Source organism: Scyliorhinus canicula, chromosome 13, assembly GCF_902713615.1.
Source record: "Scyliorhinus canicula chromosome 13, sScyCan1.1, whole genome shotgun sequence".
NCBI classification, from domain to species: domain Eukaryota; kingdom Metazoa; phylum Chordata; class Chondrichthyes; order Carcharhiniformes; family Scyliorhinidae; genus Scyliorhinus; species Scyliorhinus canicula.
Genome location: NC_052158.1, coordinates 101,519,570 through 101,539,615, shown reverse-complemented (window position 1 = coordinate 101,539,615; position 20,046 = coordinate 101,519,570). Strand labels below are relative to the sequence as shown.

At 45.9% G+C, this 20,046-nt stretch overlaps 1 protein-coding gene across 3 annotated transcripts in view; it reads left to right on the top strand.

Annotated features, from left to right (window-relative positions):
• LOC119975799 (Golgi integral membrane protein 4-like) overlaps window positions 1-13,695 on the top strand; it is a 170,434-nt gene extending 156,739 nt beyond the window's left edge. For all 3 annotated transcript variants that reach the window (XM_038815658.1, XM_038815657.1, XM_038815659.1), the window contains one exon: window positions 9,979-13,695. In XM_038815658.1, the coding sequence (XP_038671586.1) occupies window positions 9,979-10,140 (162 nt within the window). In that variant the 3' untranslated portion in view covers window positions 10,141-13,695. The remainder of the gene's footprint in view (window positions 1-9,978) is intronic.
• Window positions 13,696-20,046: the final 6,351 nt, after the last annotated feature.

Sequence of the window (20,046 nt, the reverse complement as noted above, 5' to 3'; positions counted from 1 at the left end):
ATTATAAAGTAACTTGGTGCAAAACAAACTTCTCTGAAGCTCAACTTTCATGTGAACTTCCCACTGGAACAGTAAGGAATATAAAGGTTGATTACACAATTGTGTGCACCCAGGGACAAGTTGTGCTGGATGTAGCGTGGGTCATAGAGTCGCAACTAAGCCGTTGTAACCCGTGGCAGAATCTTTCCATCCCACAAGCAGCTGAAAGCTTTGCGGGATGGGGAACTTTATTTGATGTGAGGGCAAAAGTTAGTTTTCCGACATTGCATTGAACTGTCGGAATTCCCTTCTCAAGGATTTAAAGGTAAGTCAAGCTTTCCAACGAAAGGGAAGCCCTTTTGCATGAATTAGCCTGTCATGCCTGTTAATTAAATGGCTACCTTGCCGAAATTAAGTTTCCCCTGTCAAATTAAGTTCCGCACCAATAGGAAGTTAGGACTTTTACTTTTATGACTGTATAGAATTGACGTGCACCTGGCGAGCTTTACTTCTTCCATGACTTTAAGGTCAGCAAATGCTGCTTTCTCCTCCTTGGGGACCACACATAACTTTCACTCATTTGGGTGCCAGTAGCGTAACATGCTGGCACAACCCCTCAACTTTACCTCGGGAGAAGAAAAATGCATTACTGCTATCAAAGTGCCAGCTTTTGGACATAGATCTACTTCCAGGAACAGTATTCTACAAAAACAAAAAGTATACTTACTCCATGATTGATCAGGTCCAAAGACAATGCAGCTGATTAACCTCAAAACTACCAATGAACACAACTGTGAATGAAGTGTAAGGGCCCTTCCTGATGATTCTCTTATTTCCCCTTTCTTTAGTTTTGCTGTTACTATTGTAATCCATGGATGCTTAATGGACATGTATCTTTAAGTCAAGCAGCAGAAAGAATGAGGAATTCATAAAGTTACAACATAGTATATGGTGCTGTGAGCTTTCGACAGGAGAACTCAGACTCTGTGGAACCCGAGAGATGAGGTGGCACTTGGTACGATTAGTTGGCTGATGGCTAATGAATATGTCCAAAAGGCTGCGTTCTGTCTGGTAACAGGTGGTGATTAAACTCTACCTGAATGGGATGATTTCCAGAAATGTAAGGAAATTAGAATTGAGATCTAGACACACACAGACAAGGACATGCTCCTTCTTTCTCTCTCTTTCTCTCACTCACTCTCTTTCCCACTCTCGCTCACTCTCTCTCTCTCTCTCTCTCTCTCTCGCCCCTCTCTCTAGAAAGGCTGTGAGTTGATGTATTTGAATTTACAGCAAATCTAAATGAATCAATCAACAGTGGAAAGCTCGAACTGAAAGCCTGGAATGTTGGTCGTTCTGGGTGAGTGTGCTTAACACTCAATTTGGCTCTGTTTCTTTACTTAGCTCTGGAGTCGCCAGGTATCGTTAAGAAACCGCCACAAGTTCAAGGTGAAGTTCAAAGCAATAAAACCATACACCAATTAGGAAGTTCAAACAACTGAGTTTATTATAATACAATTATAATAACTACCCATGCACACGCTAAAAGGATTAAACTATTCCTACCGCTAAATAAACTAATACTTATCTCGAAGGAACTGCCGGGTCAGGGAACAAGGCCTCTTGCTCTGCTCTGGTCTGCAGACTTCAGGTTGGTATAAGTTAAAAGGGGTCAGGAGTGTCTATCTCTGGTAGTGATCGTTGTGAGACACTTACTTGCTGGCGGCTGCTGTCCGAAACCTCTCCTCTCTCTCCTTCAGGGTCATCTTGGCAAAAGCTGGTCGAGGTGCTGGTCCACGGAGGAGTGCTGGTCAAGGAGAGAGGAGGGCTGGACAAGAAGACTGAACCATGTGTGGGACCTGTCTTTTATAGGTCCCAGGGATCCGCGCCCCTTTGGGCGGACTCCCTTACCTGCTTGGAATCGATTGCGTCTCTTCCCAATCGATATGTTTGAATCCCCCCAATACTGAGGCTGTTCCTTAGCTACTGGGTGGGCTTTCAGGCTCTTTGTTTTCGAACCCTGCTGGTGCCTGGGTGTCTGGTATCCTTTACAATGTTGCAGTTACTTCCCCATTTGTGTCCATTGTCTCTGGAATCGTTCCATTAACATGCTAACTATCTCGGAGATTGCCTCATTAGTATGCGGAATGTTCGTTTCAGTGCTGTCTGCTTTCTTAGCAGACAGAATCCACACCTGCTTGCTGCAGCCTGCTGGTGCTGCAAACATTGTCCATTTTATCCTATATGCTTTGCGTTCCTCCATTTTGTATTTAGGGAATGGCCAACTTCGGTGGCTACAGGATTGAAGCAAGATATGCTAGAACCAAACATCTGAAATAAAGACGCTTATCATTATCATTTTTACACCCCTCTCATCCCCGCTGTGTTTGTCTGTCTTATGCCTGTGTGTAGATGGTGGGGGCAAGTTAGAGTGGGGGATTAGGAATTAGATAATAGTTACTCAGTTGTATTTGCTGTAAATAATAATAATCTTTATTAGTGTCACAAGTAGGCTAACATTAACATTGCAATGAAGTTACTGCGAAAAGCCCCTGGTCGCTACATTCCAGCGCCTGTTCGGGTACACAGAGAGCATTCAGAATGTCCAAATTACCTAACAGCATGTCTTTCTGGACCTGTGGGAAGAAGCCAGAGCACCCGGAGGAAACCCATGCAGACACGGGGAGAAGGTACAGACTCCGCACAGACAGTGACTCTGCCAGGAATCAATCCTGGGACCCTGGCACTGTGAAGCCACAGTGCTAGCCACTGTGCTATTGTGCTGCCCATATTGCATTGTAGTTCTTGCTATTAATAAAAAAGTAGTTGTGTTTAAACTTACAAACTTGGTGATTGTAACTATTGGGCAGCCAAGTGCCAAAAACCTCAGGTATTTTGTTCTGAAAATTATTTGTTAATTCATTTATGTTGCGACGCTGGGTCAAGGGGGGCTACAAATGACCGTGCCTTAGCCCAGGGTGTTGTAACAAAAGGAAACTATATAACATCTTATTCCATCTGTAGAGTATCCTCAAATATTTTACATTTCAATGCATGCATTTCAAATGAGATTAAAGTTATATGTGAAAATGTGGTATCCTTTAGTAGCCAAAACTACAGCAAATAAATTGTGGTTTTCAATTGGAAGCAAGCATGTTTAACAATTATATAGAACATAGAACAGTACAGCACAGAACAGGCCCTTCAGCCCTCGATGTTGTGCCGAGCAATGATTACCCCACTCAAACCCACGTATCCACCCTATACCCGTAACCCAACAACCCCCCTCCTAACCTTACTTTTTTAGGACATGGGATTACTAACATTGCGACATGTGATTCAGGTAAATTGCTGGAAGTGAAACAATTTGATACAACCTCGTTGCAAACCTAAATATCTGTTGCATGTTTTGGTGATTGCTCATCTGACTTTTTTTTTAATAAACATTTTATTGAGGTATTTTTTGGTATTGTAACAACAACACAATAAACAATGTACATGGAACTATAAACATAGTGCAAAAGCCGCCCCCTTCCCTTACAGGTCCCATCTTTATTAACCCCCTACTCTAAGCTAAACTGCCCCCTCCCCCCACCCCTTCTGCTGACGATTAATTTTCCACGCCAAAGTCAACGAATGGTTGCCATCTCCGGGCGAAACCCAACCCTCTCAAGGCGAACTTGATTTTCTCCAAACAGAGAAAGCTAGCCATGTCCGATAGCCAGGTTTTTGGCTTTGGGGGCTTTGAGTCCCTCCAAGCTAATAGTATCCGTCTTCGGGCTACCAGGGAAGCAAAGGCCAGAACGTCTGGCTCTTTCTTCCCCTCGATTCCCGGGTCTTCCGTCACCCTGAAAATTGCCACCTCTGGACTCACCCTTGTTTTTAGCACCGTGGACATGACATCTGCAAACCCTTGTCAAAATCCCCATAGCTTTGGACATGTCCAAAACACGTGGACATAGTTCGCTGGGTGTGTGTGTGCGAGGGTGTGTGTGGATGTGTATGTGAGGGTGTGTAAGTGTATGTGTGAGATTATGTTTGAGGGAGTGTGTGTGGGTGTATGTATGTGAGGGTGAGTGTCAGGGTGTGCCTGAGGGGGTGTGTGTGGGTGTTTGTGTGTGAGTGTGTTTGTGTGAGGGTGTATGTGAGGGTGTGTGTGTCTGTGAGAGGGTGTGTGTGTGTGTATGTGTGTGAGGGTGTTTGTGTGAGTGTGTGTGTGTGGGTGTGTATGTGAGGGTGTGTGTGTGTGAGGGTGTGTGTGTGAGAATGTGTGTGTGTGTGAGGGTGTGTGTGTGAGGGTGTGTTTGTGAGTGTGAGCGTGAGTGGGTGTGTTTTTTAGGGTGTGTGTGAGGGTGTTTGTGTGAGGGTATGTTTGTATGTGTGTGTGAGAGGGTGTGTGTGTGTGAGGGTGTGTGTGTGAGGGTTTGAGAGTGAGGGTGTGTGTGTCTGTGTGTGTGTGTGTATGAGGGGGTGTGTGTGAGGGTGGTTATGTGTGAGGGTGTGTGTGAGAGGGTGTGTGAGGGTGTGTGTGAGGGTGTGTGAGGCTGATTGTGTGTGAGTTTGTGTGTGTGAAGGTGAGGGTGAGGGGGTGTGTGTGTGTGTGTGTGTGTGTGCGAGGGTGTGTTTGTGTGTGAGGGTGTGTGTGAGGCTGTTTGTGTGTGTGTATGTATTTGAGGGTGTTTGTGTGTGTGAGGGTGTGTGTTTGAGTTTGTGCTTGTGTGTGTGTGAGGCTGTGTGTGAGAGGGAGTGTGTGTGAGGGTGTGGTTGAAGCCTGCTCTTCTCCTGGCCACCTCCACACTTAGGTCTTGGTAGACCCGCAGAATACTATTGTCCCACTTACACCTCCGTGTCTGCTTGGCCCTCTGTAGAATATGCTCCTTATCTAAGTACCTGTGGAATCTCACCACCTCGGGGGGGGGTCTCCCATTTGCGGTTTCCTCATGAGTGCTCTGTGAGCCCTGTCCACCTCCATGGGTCGGGGGAATGCCCCCAGCCCCCAGCAGCTTCTCAAACATATCTGCAATATATGCCCCAGCGTCCGCTCCTTCGGACCCCTCCGGGAGCCCAACGATTCTCAGGTTCTGATGGTGGGACCTATTCTCTAGGTCCTCCACCTTCTCCAGGAGCTTCTTCTGCTGGTCTCTCAGCATCCCGGCCTCCAGCTCCACCGCAGTTTGATGTTCCTCCTGCTCAGCCAGCGCCTTCACCACCTTCTGGATCGCCAGATCTTGGATGTCCAATCTAAGCTCCAGCCACTCGATCGACTCTTTTATCGGGTCCAAGCAGTCCCGTTTCTGCTTAGGAAAACCTTCCTGAAAAACTTGCATCAGCTGCTCCGTTGACCGCTGGCTCGACAAACCAGAGGTCCGGTCCTCCGCCATGCGGTCTCCCGCTGCAGCTTCAGCCCAAGCCTTCTCTGTCTTTCTGTTTCTGCCTTTACGAGCACTTCTGGTCCTTCTCTCCATGCACCGATGTGGGAATTCAGTACACAATTGCCTCTGTCATCAGTTTTACAGTTCAAGTCCAGTAGAAAATCGGGGGTAAAGATCCAAAAGTCCGGCCCGAGCGGGAGCCACCAAATGTGCAACCTACTCCTTCATAGCCGCCACTGGATGTCCCCGCTCATCTGACTTTCGAATATAGTATTGAATAAGTATTGATATGAAGTTTATAAATTAAAGAGTCTATTTCACGAAGGAAAGACCTTGGTTAGGATGAAATGCTTCTACATCAGAGTGATTTAGCTTTGTCAGACATTTTGTTGAGCATGATCTACTGGTAATACTATCAGCAAGCATTCAACAAACTATCCACCAAAATTAGATAGGGGACGGAATGTAACTCGATGGATATAGTACTACATAGCAAATTGATTAGATTGCATATCTGTAAATTGGAAGGTCAGATATATACTGCTTCAATAAAGTACCGTACAAAAGGTTAATACACAGTACCAGAGCTCATGCAGTTGAAAGTGACATATTAACATAGAGGATTAGTGAATGGACAGGAAGCAGAGAATATGGATAAATAGGGCATTTTCAAGTTGGTAGACTATGACTGAGTGGGGCAAGGATCAGTGCTGGGACTTGAGCGAGTTACAATCTACATTAATGTCTCATTCTAAGTTTGCTGACAATACAAAAATACAAAGCTAGGGTGGGAATGCAAGCTGTGAGCAGGACACAAAATGTCTGCAAAGAGATATAGGGGCATAGGGGATTTCCACCTGCCAGCTGGAGAGCCAGTGAGAGGCCTGTGTTGCCTCTTTACAGGAGGGCATACCAAACCACAAACCAATCAGGCAGTGGTGAGGCCAGCAGTGGGCCTTCTCCTGGAATCAGGACCCCGGGGAGGTTGGAAGTCGTGCCTAGTAAGAGCTGCCGGCCAATCAGAGAGCAGCAGCTGTTGTGCCAGTTTAGCTCACTTGGTTTCATGATGCAGAGCAAGGCCAGCAGCATGGGTTCAATTCCCGTACCGGCTGAGGTTATTCATGAAGGCCCTGCCTTCTCAACCTTTCCCCTCACCTGAGGTGTGGTGATCCTCAGGTTAAACCTCCACCAGTCAGCTCTGCCCCCTCAAAGGGGAAAGCAGCCTATGGTCATCTGGGACTATGGCGACGACCTTACCTTACTTTCTTTCTACAGAAAATGCATTGACAACCTAATAGCATTGCTAAACAGGTCATGGCGTCGGTGGTAACATATTAGCCTGGATTGGCTGGCTGGCAAAGAACAGAGTGTGTCACTAAATGGGTCTTTGTCTGATTGGCAGGATGTGACGAGTGGAGTCCCACAGGGGTCTGTGCTGGGGCCTCAACCTTTACAATTTGCATCAATGATCTAGATGAGGGGAGTAAAGGCATGATAACTAAATTTGTTGATGACACTAAGATAGGGAGGAAAGTATGTTGTGAAGAAGACATGGGGAGCAGGATTTTCTGCGCAACCTGCCGCGTGTTTTTCAGCAGCGGCAGCCTGCCTGCAGGATCTTCTTGACACTAAGATAGCGAGGAAAGTATGTTGTGAAGAAGACATAGGGAGCAGGATTTTCTGCGCAACCTGCCGCGTGTTTTTCGGCAGCGGCAGCCTGCCTGCAGGATCTTCTGACCCTGCCATTGTCAACGGATTTCCCGTTGAATGCACCCCTCCTCATCAGGAAACCCGAGACAGGGGTACGCTCTCTGTGGGACTGGAATATTCCACCGGTGTAAACAGCCAGTGAATTCCGCCTATGGAATTTGCAAGTGGATATAGATAGACTGAGGGAACGGACAAAAATCTGGCAAATAGAGTATAATGTGGAAAAATGTGAAGTTGTTTACTTTGGTAGGAAAAATTAAAAGCAGAGCATTACTTAAATGGAGAATGACTCCAGAATTCCAGGTTGCAGAGGGATCCAAGTGTTCTCGTGCATGAGTTACAAAACGTTAGTATGCATCTGCAACATATAATCAAGAAGGCTAATTAAATGCTATCCTTTCTTATGAGAGGAATTGAGCATAAAAGTAAGGACGTTATGCTTCGTTACACAGGGCATTGGTGAGACCATGGTGGGATTCTCCAGTAATGGGGCTCTGTTCCCACGCCTGCGGACAAACGCGCGCGAGTCACTCTGAAGTAAGTCCAGGATGATTCTGCGATTTGCAGGCGGCTAGAAGGGCCCCGGAGAGCTCCTCGCACCTCCGGCTGCCTATCCCAGGCCCTACACTTCTGGTCGGGCGAATGCGCACGGCGGCGGCCTGTGTCGGTTGCCCCGCGCGGACTGTGGACCCCACCCACCCCCAGATCGCGCGCGCCCATGGATCGGTGGCTCCCGATTGATAGCCTGGCTATCCTGGAGGCCCACCCCCGTGAATGATCCCCCCGCCCCCTCCACCAGTGCGGCTGTGTACTGAGTCAGAAGCTTGGAATTCTGCAGAAAATAGCTCACCTCTTGACACCTCAAAGCCTGTCACGATCTACAAAGTACAATTTAAGTGTGTGGTGGAATACTCGCCACTTGTTTGGATGGATGCAGCTTCAACAATACTCAAGAAGCTCAACACCATCCAGGACAAAACAACCCACTTGATTGATACCCTGTTCATCACTTTAAATAGTCATCCACTCCACCAACAACACAGTAGCAGATGTGTGTACATATTCAAGATGTACTGCAGCAACTCACCAAGGCTCCTTCAACAGCACCTTCCATACCCTTGACTTCTACCACCTAGAAGGTCAAGAGTGGCAGATGCAAGGGAACAGCAAGTTCCCCTTCAAACCACATACTATCCTGACTTACAGTAAGAAGTCTTACAACACCAGGTTAAAGTCCAACAGGTTTGTTTCAAACACGAGCTTTCGGAGCACGGCTCCTTCTTCAGGTGACCTGAAGAAGGAGCCGTGCTCCGAAAGCTCGTGTTTGAAACAAACCTGTTGGACTTTAACCTGGTGTTGTAAGACTTCTTACTGTGCTCACCCCAGTCCAACGCCGGCATCTCCACATCATGGCTATCCTGACTTAGAAATACATTGCTGCTCCTTCAGTGTTGCCAGGTAAAAAATGGAACTCCCTCCCTAACAGCACTGTGGGTGTACCTACACCAGCTGGATTGCAATGGTACAAGAAGGCAGCTCACCAACACTTTCTCAAATGGGAAGAGTGGGTCATCTGCAGCTCTTGGGATTGCTGTGGAGCCAGGAGGAACTCAACTGATCCCAGTGACTCCATTGGTGCATTTCCTTTTCGAAAAATAGCCTTTGTTCATAAAATACCTGAAAGAACATTACAAACATTTCAAAATGGCCATCCCAGCAAGTGCAATAATATTCAACTTTTTGAGAGAGATCATGTTGCACTCATTGCAAATAGTGCAGTGGTATTTAAGTTGACTACATAGATCATGTTGCACTCTGAGGTGCTTCAGTGCACAGGTACGTTTTTCTCCATGCATTTCTGGTGAGGGTTTCAGCAACTTCTCTAGGATCCTGAGAAGAGCAAGTTTGGAGTTTCCACTCATAAACTACTAATTTAGTGTAGGTGCTCGAAAGTCACGTTTACGGCATGAAAACATAACAGCAGCTTGGCATAGATCAGAGAGCAGCCATTTATCCTCCAATGTGGCCCTCAAGCCCATGGTTAGTGCACTGAGGTCCAATTTCTAACATGGTGAGTTTTGGTCTATTATCATTTGTGTCTTTAGGAAGTAGACCAATTGTATCAGATAAACTCAGTTATATTGGTTGTCATGTGTTAGATCTGTGGCAAAGAGTGGCACATTTGAATATGTCCATGTTTGTTGATTTGCAGTTGAGGGATGATTGGCAGAGTTTTAAAGATATATCACTGTACTCTGTTTAGGCCAGGTATAGACATACAACAACAATCTGATTCATATACAGCACTCCTTCCGAATATCAAGGTACCTTAGAGTGCTTTTTAATAGAGCGGTAATGGATATGGTGGACACCAAGGCGATTAGGAGTTAGTTAATTATTGCACAAAGGATCCAGAGCGCCTGAATGGGAGAGGTTTTGCCAGAAATGAGGAAGAAAGCTTTGAATGTTACCAAATCTAGTAAATGGATACAAGTTGTGCACTCGTGTCTATAGGGAATGCATCCATATTGGGAGACCAAAGTTTTCAACGGTGTGAATATTGTTTTTAGTGTTCATTTTAAGCATGACTGTTCCATGAGAGGCATACGATGGGGGGGAGTGCATATTCTGGGCACCCCCGCGGCATCTTTCTCGGCGGCGGGAGGCGGCGCACTGTTGGTCAGTGGGATCTTCTGTCCGACGCAGTCAATGGGATTTCCCATTGAATCCCCCTCTCGCTGCCGGGAAATCTGCGGTGGGGGGTTCACTGTTGGCGAGACTGGAAGTTCCCGCTGGCGAAAACGGCCGGAAAATCCTCCCCAAGATTTTAACTTGCATTTCTCCTGAAAGCATCCTGGCAAATGGTTTTATATATGCACGGATATTCATGGTAGTATGTAATTTTACCATTTTTCAGGTTGATGAGAAGGAAGGGGAGGCTAACGAGCAGGAAGAAGAGGCAGTAGCTGACGATGCAAACCAGGAAGGGGTGAAAGAGGACGAAAATTATGAAGAGGAGGAGGATGAAGAAGAACGAGATGTGCCTGCTGCAAAGACAAATCGACGGGCAGAAATGTGACATTTTTTAAACTAGATGTTTTATTATTTTTGTTTCATTGCCCAATTTGAGTTGCTCAACCTACAGTCTGTTATAGATACTTTCACGTAAATATATTTAATACAATATTTTTCCGATTGACTTAAATTTGGACATATTTAAAGGAAATGTTTAAAAACCCTTCAAAAACACTTGCTTTTGATTAAATATAATTTATAATAATTTCATTGTGAAAGAATAGGCTACAGAAGGTTTACGGTAAACCTTTTTACAATGTTAAAATGTCTTTTCATATTTGTTTAAGGTTTTTTTTTATACGTACATCATATGAAAGTAATTACTTTGATACAAAATCAATTATAACTTAAGCAATTCTTGAAAGTTTTGAAAGTTCATTAAAACCTAATTTCTAAATAGGTGATATTTATCATCGATATGATTAGATTAATTTCTAAGCGTAACTGAACATATATTAAGCACTGCTGTTGAGGACATGACTATGTGCGATAGTGTAAAATGAGTGAGTGAGTCAGCAGCCATTTTACATCTCCTGATTTTAATTCCCATTGACTGGAATTACCAATTTTATACTTTCGCACAAAGTCAAGATCTACTCCACAGTAATGTCAACTGTCGTATCAAAGTTCCATTTATTTTCCGTTTCAGAGCAAAATGTACTTCATAAAGAACTGTTCTTTATGTAGTGCAAGCAGTAATTTCTCCAGTATTACCATATCCAGTGCCATTATGTTATATTGAGTTCTGAAGATGAGTCATATTGGACTTGAAACGTTAACTGTTTCTCTCTCCACAGATGCTGCCAGACTGGCTGAGTTTTTCCAGCACTTTATTTTTATTTCAAATCTCCAGCATCTGCAGTATTTTGCTTTCTTATACCATTATGTTATTGAGTAATACGTCTGTTCAAAGAATATTAAGTAATTGTTTTCTGTGTAATAGGGAGACTGTATACAGAAAGGATCCATTTGTGCTTCATGAATCTCTGTTTCTATTTTTGTCCTTTTTTCTGAAGGAAACATATATTGTATTTAAATCTGTTTTAAAACTTATTGCATTGAAACGACAATCAAACAAGTAAGAAAGCCCATAAAGAAATAAACAGGTAAAAAATTGCCAGTTTGGTTACCCTATAAATGTCCTTAACTTTCTTCTTGTTCATGAGCAAGTAAATTGGTGCAATTTACATGTAATCTTGCATTTGTGACCATATGAGAATGTATAAGTTATGAGAATAAAAGGGTATATAAAGAACCATATAGCATTTACTCCATGAGATGTACCAATCTGCACATATCATATGTGCTGATATTTTAATAATTGTACTTTAAAATTTAAAGCTTTAAAATGAAATACATAAGTCATCATTGCTCTTTTAATCTCAAGGTGACAAACATTTCTATAAAGATTAGTTTTTTCTAAAGGGTTTTTAATCAACATTGTAAGATCGTAGTATGGTCCATATGAGTCAACTAATATTTGCATAACCTGAAGCAAAGGAATGTTGATTTTCAATGTCCAATTTATAAGTACAACTGAATAGTTACATAGTGCATAGTATAACAACACTGAAAAAGGGTAGGCCAGCCAACATAATAACGTGTTTATGCTCACATGAGCCTCCTCGCATCTTCATTCAACCCATCAATAGGTTTTTCCATTGCGTGTTTATCCAATTTCCTCTTAAATGCATCTATGCAATTCATCTCAACCAGATCATGTGGTAGCAGGTTCCACATTCTAATCTCTCTCTAGGTAAAGACATTCCCCCAGAATTGAGATTGGATTTATTATCAATCTTGATTTCATGGTTCCCAGTTCTGGTCTATCCCACACAAGTGGAGACATATTCTGTATGTCTACCCTATCAATCTCTTTACATTATCTTGAAGACCTTGAACAGGTCACTCCTCAGTCTTCTCTTTTCCAGAGAAAAGATCCTAGCCTGTTCAATCTTTTCTGATTGGTGGTATAAGCTCTCAGTTCTGGTGGTAATCTAATAATTCACCTTTGTAGCTGCTCCAGTGCCTCGAGTTTATTTTTATAATATTGTGTCATGAACTGCGCACACTAATCCATGTGGTCTAACCAAGGTTGTATACAAGTTTAACACAATGTCTGTGCTTTTCGATTCTATTCTGCTAGAAATTAACTCCAGCTCTTTGTTTACTTTTTATGGCCTTGCTAACCTTCATTACTACTAAGTGATTTTTGTAACTGCACCCCAGATCACTCTGCACCTCTATCCCATTTAGGCACTTATTTTCCAAAGAGCATATAGCTTCGTTAATCTTCCTAGCAAAATATAACACCTCATATTTAGCTATATTGAAGTTCATTTGCCAATGGGTATTCTTCACATTACCCCTGTCTTCCTGTATTTTGCTGCAGTCCTCCTTTGAATGATGTCTTGCACCAATTTTTAAATGGGGCCTCCAGTTCCCAAGTTCAAACCACCCTTTCCAAATGTTGACGGTTAGTGGTCCCAGCACCAATCCTCGTGAAGTGCCACTTTCCACATTTTGCCAGCCTCAGCAACTACATTTAACCCCTGTGTTTTATCACCAGCTTGCTATCCATTCTGGTGCTTGCCTTCTGACTTGCTTTCATCAGCAAGTCAGAAGGCAATGGTATCTTATTGAAGGGCCTTTTGGAAACCCATTCATATTCCACTTACTGTATAACTCCACCTACTCTTTCTGCTACTATTCCAAAGAATTTAATTAGGTTTGCCTGATATAGCCATTCTGTTGGAAATCCAAGCTGACTACCCTTATTATATTTTAATTGTTTTGATGTTTTTCTGCTCCATTTTCAAGTAAGTATTCCATTATCTTTCCTACCACTGACGTTAAGCTAATATATTTCCTTAGACTTGTTCTATCTCCCTTTTTTAAACAAACACTGTTTAAGTGCAATCGATTTTGAAGTAAAATGATAGTGACATGTATGATAACCATTTTGCTTGGAACAGTAAAGAGAACATTGTTTTTGAGATGTTAATTTACTTTAAGGGCACAATAGGACAGTTATTGTTCTGTTGTAACATGCAGGAATTGAACATTTCTGTATGGTATTCACATTTGGGTTGATTGGCTATGTTATTTTTACATTGCCTGAACACATTTAAATAATAGCTGTAGAACTAGCTTGATACTCTGTCCATTCATAAATAACCTGGATATTTTAGAATGTAATCAAAGTGTATAATGTGATACAAAAGACAAGGTGGAAACATTTCTAACCAAATACAAGCATAGATGTCCATTCATAAGTTGCTTTTTATGTTTTGCTTTTGATGGGGAAGGGGTGGTTACGGAAACTGCTTTTCAGGATAGATTTTTGCCAGAATTTGTTGTCAGCAATATTCATGTAGCCAGATACATGTGAGAGCTCCTGTTTACTGAACTTTATTTCAGTGTAAAGTGTATATTATGTAAATACTAATGCTGATCAACAAAGATTAAAGACTATATAGTAAAATACTATGATTTCTAAAGAAAATTGAGTGATAATGTAAAATTATTTGCCATCATTAAACTGTGAGATTGTCCAATGCTTTGTATTATGTGCTTTTTTGTCAATGAAATATAATCTCTTCAATAATTTTTCTTTCTGCGGTACATTTTCTGACTATTTTAGACAAATGCATCTGCGCAACAGTGTTTTGGAAGATGATTAGATAATATTGATGACATCCACTCATCATTGAACACGCGATTTCTTAGTCGGAGTTATATCTTTCAGAATTTAATTGCAGTTGTGGGTGCCAAAAGTTTGAACTGTGCACGCGATTTGATGGCCGCCTTGCTCTTAAGCGAGAGAGCGACAAGGCCGTTAAATCGTGGGAGATGCCAAAATCATTGGGAGCCGATCTGTTCTCGATCTAACCAGCCCGCTCCTGTTGCCGAAATCAGGATCCCACCTCAGCGAGACAAGAAACCAGTAATCACCACTGAAGCCCAATCTCCGTACAATTAACAGGAGCAACCCCCTATCTAACAGATCACTGTGATGTTACAGCCTCCCCACTAAGTGGTTATGTGGGCGCCGATTAATACTCCTGAGCACCTGACTAATGACGCCAGTTCGGAGGACGGTGACCAATGCAGAGACCAACACAGTGAGGCCCATGAGGCCACCCGGTCTGTCATCAAGCGGTGCATTGGACTGCTCTAAATGCGGTTCCGATGCCTCGACCGCTCTGGTGGTGCAATGCAAACCCCTCCACAACCTGGCACAGCAGCCGGGCGATGTGGTGGAGGGGAAGGAATTTTCTTTTTAATTTGTTCATGGGATGTGGGCATCACAGGCTGTACCAGCATTTATTTCCCATTCCTAATTCCCCTTTTGAGAGTCAACCACATTGCTGTGGTTCAGGAATCACATGTAGCCAGGGTAAGGACGATAGATTTCCTTCCCTAAAGGATATTAGTGGACCAGATGGGTTTTTACTACAGTCGACAATGGTTTCATGGTCATCATTAGATCTTTAACTCCAGATTTCTTTTATCAATTCAAGTTTCACATTCTGCAGTGGCGGGATTTGAACCTGGGTCCCCAAACGATTACCCTGGGTCTCTGGTTTACTAGTCCAGTGACAATACCATTACACCACTGCCTCCCCTATGTAGCCACCTCTGAGGAGGAGGATGAGGAGGCACCGAACCAGGTCGGGCTGGAGGACGAGCCTGGGGAGGACCCTCAGGACCAGATAGGGGACAGGCGGGAGCCCGGCAAGCCCGGAGGGATAGGAAAGTCCGTAACTGCCTGCTTCACATTGGAAGTGGCCTCGTTCGTCATTACCCCTCTCCACAAGCCCATCCCTTCCTGCCCCCACCCCTCTGCCTTCCCCCTCTTCCCTTCACCATCCATCCCCCCCACCATCAATTCCCACCCTCCCAGGATGTAACATCACTCCAGGGTGTTGGAACTGTGTCGGCAATGTCAATGGGTCATGGTCGAGGGGAGGAGGGTGATGATTACCCGCAGAGAACTGAGCGCTAGTGCTCCTCATTTAATGCTGTAGTCTGACCCCTGTCTGTCTGCTGAGCTCTCTCTCCCACCCATCACCTGCACATGGTGTGCCTGGGGGGGAGGGGGTGGGGCTGGGAGGATCCCAGAAACTCCCATGTCCGGGGGGGGGGGGGGGGAAGGGGCATGGGATTAGTGCTCGGCCTGCATTGCGAAAGAGAGGGCGGGGCGGCTTAGCGGTCGAGGCCAACAGGTTTGAATGATTTACAGAAGCATCCCGGACTGCCCTACTGTTCCGATGGTACCGCCCCACTCTCCCCATTCCACCCTTTCCCCCCATCGCGCCTCCCCTGGCCTCCCTCCCCCAGTTATTCCCCATGTGTTAGCCTTCCTTGCTCTAATGCATCTCAGTGTGTCCCCATGATGCACATCAGAGGTTGAGGCAGCCTGCTGCTTACCATGTTCCGTGGCTTTCGATGCCCTTGCCAGGCGTCCTCTGGGACCGCAGGACCCTGGTGCACTTGCTGGCGGCACAAGCCCAACCGTGCCGCCCTATTCTGGGTGCTGACTACAAGAAGCGCCGTTGCCAGGCAGATGGAACTCTGGTGAGCTGGTGGCCACCATCGCCACTCCTTAGGTTGCCTCCAGGTTGACACCCAGTGCCCCCTCCACTCAGTCATTGCCCATAGGTCTCTGAGGTTCACCTCGGGACAGAGGGGTAGTCTGATTGAGTCCTGGCTGCCCCTGCATCATCTAACTTTGCCAACCCTGGTGACTCCCCCAATATGTGCAGCATGGTATCGACGCCCTCAGTGATGCTCCTCAGTGACAGGGACATACTTTGGACTGCCCCTCCAGTGACTGGGATATGTCCCCCAGAGATCAGGACATGCACTTCAGCACCTCGGCTATGCCCACCTCAGACTGGGACATGCCGTCACTGACTGAGCCACGCTTTGGACACCTCCACTCATGCTGTTGGTGTTGTACACCAGGCTCCCCACTGCGGTCTACAGCTTAGCAATTTTGGCCTTGGTGCCATACATTGCCCACGCCACCTCCTGCGCACACAGCCCCTGGGAGTCCTCAAATCATCTATGGACCTGCTGGAGTGTCGCTGACATCACCCTTTGCATCTTACGCCCGCACCCTATCGTCTGCATCAGCTTCGGGCAAACCTGTTGGCTCGCATCTGACTGGGACCCAGCTGGGTCCTGAGATCCATCAGACCTCCGACTGCTGTCTTGCCTGGGCATTCCTGCCTCCACATGATGTGCATCAGCAGATGTGTGGTGTTCACCAATATGTGCTCCAGAAGCCTGGCCACTACTGTCACCCACCGAGGCGTGTGTCACTGCGCTGGTGGAGTTTGGGGATGACAGCTGTGCCTCGATAACGGTGGCAACTTTGGAGCTCTCCTCCGATGTGTTCTCTTGGAAGGCGGGGAGGGAGGGGCCATCCCAAATGGACTGGGGCCGTCGGCTGCAGGTCCTGTGGGAGAATGGATATGTGGTCAGTGGAAAGGAATGGGTCAACCTGTATGGCATTAACAACTCATGTTTGACCGTTCATCCGGGTGGGTGTTGTTAGATCCTCACCTCTGCGCCGACCTCTGTGGTGGTCACTTCTGTTCTTGGCCACTACCTCCAGGGCCCATTCCTCACAGTGGGCGAGGACTCTGATGGCCAGCACCCCGCGCCCGTCTGGGCCCTATCCCATCGGTTATAGGCCAACTTTTGTGGGGGCAAAGAGGGGGGGGCATCACTAGCCAAATGTGTGGTTCATTGGGGGGGAGGGGCTGAGGTGATGGGGAGTATAGGGTGTGGAGTATGGGGGGAGGGGAACTGCTGGACATGGGTTGCCCGGGGCACAGAACGAGGGTGGTTCCAGGTGCATTTTCTTTTGGGAGGGGGGGGGGGGGGGGTCCATTGCAAACTCATCCTCGCGGCCCAGTGGAGGTCGTTGACCCTGTTGCGGCACTGGGTGCCGGTTCTTCGGGTCACACTGCCCAAGCTGACTGTCGCTGCCACTTCCTCCCCGGCAGCACTGGCTGCCCTGTGGCTGACCCTCCAGGACCCTTGGCGGAACACGGCCTCCCGTCTGGCCTCTACCATTTCAAGTAGTCTGGCCATCGCGGCTGGTCGTCTCAGTGGCATGGCAGTGGACTGATTGGGATTGGCTGTGCAGGATCGGTATAAGTGCTGCTATCCCTTGTTAGTGGGGGGCTGGCGAGGACGATCCTGGTGAATCAGCCGGCTGGACCATGATTTGCGGCGAGAAACCTGTGGGGCCTTGTTAAGTGGACCAATTAATGTTTCATAGCGGTGACGGCCTCGCAGGGTCGAGCATCGGAAAGCTCGTGCAGTACCCACTTGCGACCACACTTTGAAACCAAAAGGCTAAGCCACGCCCTGCACGTCTGTTTTTCAACTGCTAGGTCAGAAAATGGCCCTTCACCTTCAAATAAGTTCAAAAATTATCATAGACGGAGGAGCAGCTATACTTTGTGATGTAAAAACCAAAGGTGAAGTGAATTTGAACCAACGGTTTTTAATGAGAATGGGCTGATGGATATGCAAGTACGGCATAAAACGTCCTGTAGTTTGGAGTACCGCACCTTCATGCCACTGTAAGAAGGCATATCTCATTGCCTCAATTATCCACAGGTTTGTGGGGGCTAAATTGGATAGCTTCCAAAATTGGGCAGCTAATGTATGAAGCAAGATTTACCCGTGCCCATTCAAAGTGACATAAGCAGCAGTCTGTTAATTATATGATTGTAACATGCAGCCCAACGCTGAAAGAGTGGCTGGCTGTCTCAACAGCGGGCCTAAGTTCATTCGAGGCTAGCACCACTCCCCACTTAAAGCCAGCCTGCACCTCTTAAAGATGAGGTGGGTTTGGCTGGAGAAAAGGCTGGAACTGGGTACGAAAGAGTTGGAAATCAGTAAGAACCTACAGAAGAAGTGTAGCAGGCCAAAGAGTGTGTCACAAGGTTCTGGGATTGCCATGATGAAGGCCATCGTAGAGAAGAGGAGGAATCAGGTCATCTTCAGAAGCCTTCATGACAGGTAGTGAGAAGACAGTGGGAGAAGATAACCACTGTGGTCAATGGCAGTAATCTAACCCTGTTGACCTAAATGTAATGCTGCAAGAAATGTAACAACTCACATGGGTGGTCAAGGTTATTGAAAGTGTCTTCATATGTCACATCCAACCACTGCTCCATTCACCAGAACCCTTTCGCTTAATCATCAGCACTCAACCATGGGCAGGGTGGTACCCTTGCACTGCTGCCACCTGGGTTCTGGCAGTGCCACCTGGACACCCTGGCAGTTCCAGTCGTGCACCCAGGCAGTGTCACCTTGGCAGTGCCAGGGTGCCCAAGTGGCACTGGCAGGGGCATGTTCATTGTGTCAGGCTAGCATTGCCAGGGAGCAGGCTCGGAGAGGTGCCATGCCCTTAAGAGATGGGGTGAGGGGGTTTCCAGGACCCCCTAATAAATAAGTTGGGATAGTCTGGAGGCTGCAGTGGGGTGTCCGAGGAGAGTAGAGAGATTGAGGAGGCATTTCAAAATGACGGCCGGATCTCTCATCAGAGCAAGAAGTAAGGTAAATGTGTTCTCAGCGGCACGTTACCGACCGAGGCGGGAAAAAATAAAAGTCCCATTTGACAGGTTGTTCTCAGCGCTGCAGGCGCTGTGAAAAACCCCGCTATATGCACCCAAAACGGGACTCTGTTTTTTGCACGTTATCACACACTCCATGGCCCAGTAATCTCATCTCACCCTCACTTATCATTACTGCAAGTACTACGCTCATATTTCACAGTTTGCACTCTTGCTCGTTCTGGGTGAGTGTGCTTTCCACTCAATTTGGCTCTGTTTTATTCCTTAGCTCTAGAGTCGCCAGGTATCGTTATGATACCGCCACAAGATTCAAGTTCAAGTTCAGACCAATAACTCAATACATCAGTTAGTAAGTTCAAACAAGACACGTTTATTATTACACAGTTATTTACTACTCATGCATATAACACTAAAAGACTAGGCTATTCCTACCACTAACAGGCCAATACTTATCTGGAATAAGGGAACTGCCGGATCAGGGAACAATGGCCTCTTGCTTTGGCCTGGATCCACAGGCTTCCAGTTGGTGTGGACTAAAGGGGTCAGGAGTGTCTACTCTCGTAGCGTGCGTTGTTACTTGATTGCGGCTGCTGACCTTATTGGTGTCCTTTGTCTCAGACTCCACTTGCGGCGGGATGTCTGACCTTCTATAGAATGTAGCGATTGCAGTTAACTGTTGTATCCATTGTGCCTGGGAATCACCGTGAATCGCTCACTTAATATGCGCAGCTCTTTAGTTACAATTCTGTCTGGTTTCTTTAGCAGCTAGAATACAGGGGATTCTGCAAACTGCTTGTTTCTTTGCCAATGTCCATTTTGCCCTGTAACCTTTGCGTTCTTCCATTTTGTGTGAGGAAGTGGCCAACCCAGGTGGCTACAGCACCCACTGTCAGCTATCCAACTGTGGCATCACTCCAACATATTGCACCACACTCTCCAACACATGTCTCCCTCTCTGGCAGGGGTACATTCATTCCCCACCATCTGGCCTGGGCTTGCAAAATCGTACCAACTGTCCTGGCTTGAGACAATTTACACTTCTTTAACCTGTGATTATCCCTCAATCCAGTCGCCCTTTCTGGACGTGTAAAGACTTAATTACCCGAAAAGACTCACATTGAAAGTATCGTCTTGCATCATTGACTTTGTCTGTATATATAGTGTTTCTGTAACCCACCTCTTCATTCACCTGAGAAAGGAGCTGCACTCCGAAAGCTAGTGATTAGAAACAAATCTGTTGGACTTTAACCTGATGTAAGATTTCTTTTTTAAAATAAATTTAGAGTACCCAATTATTTTTTCCAATT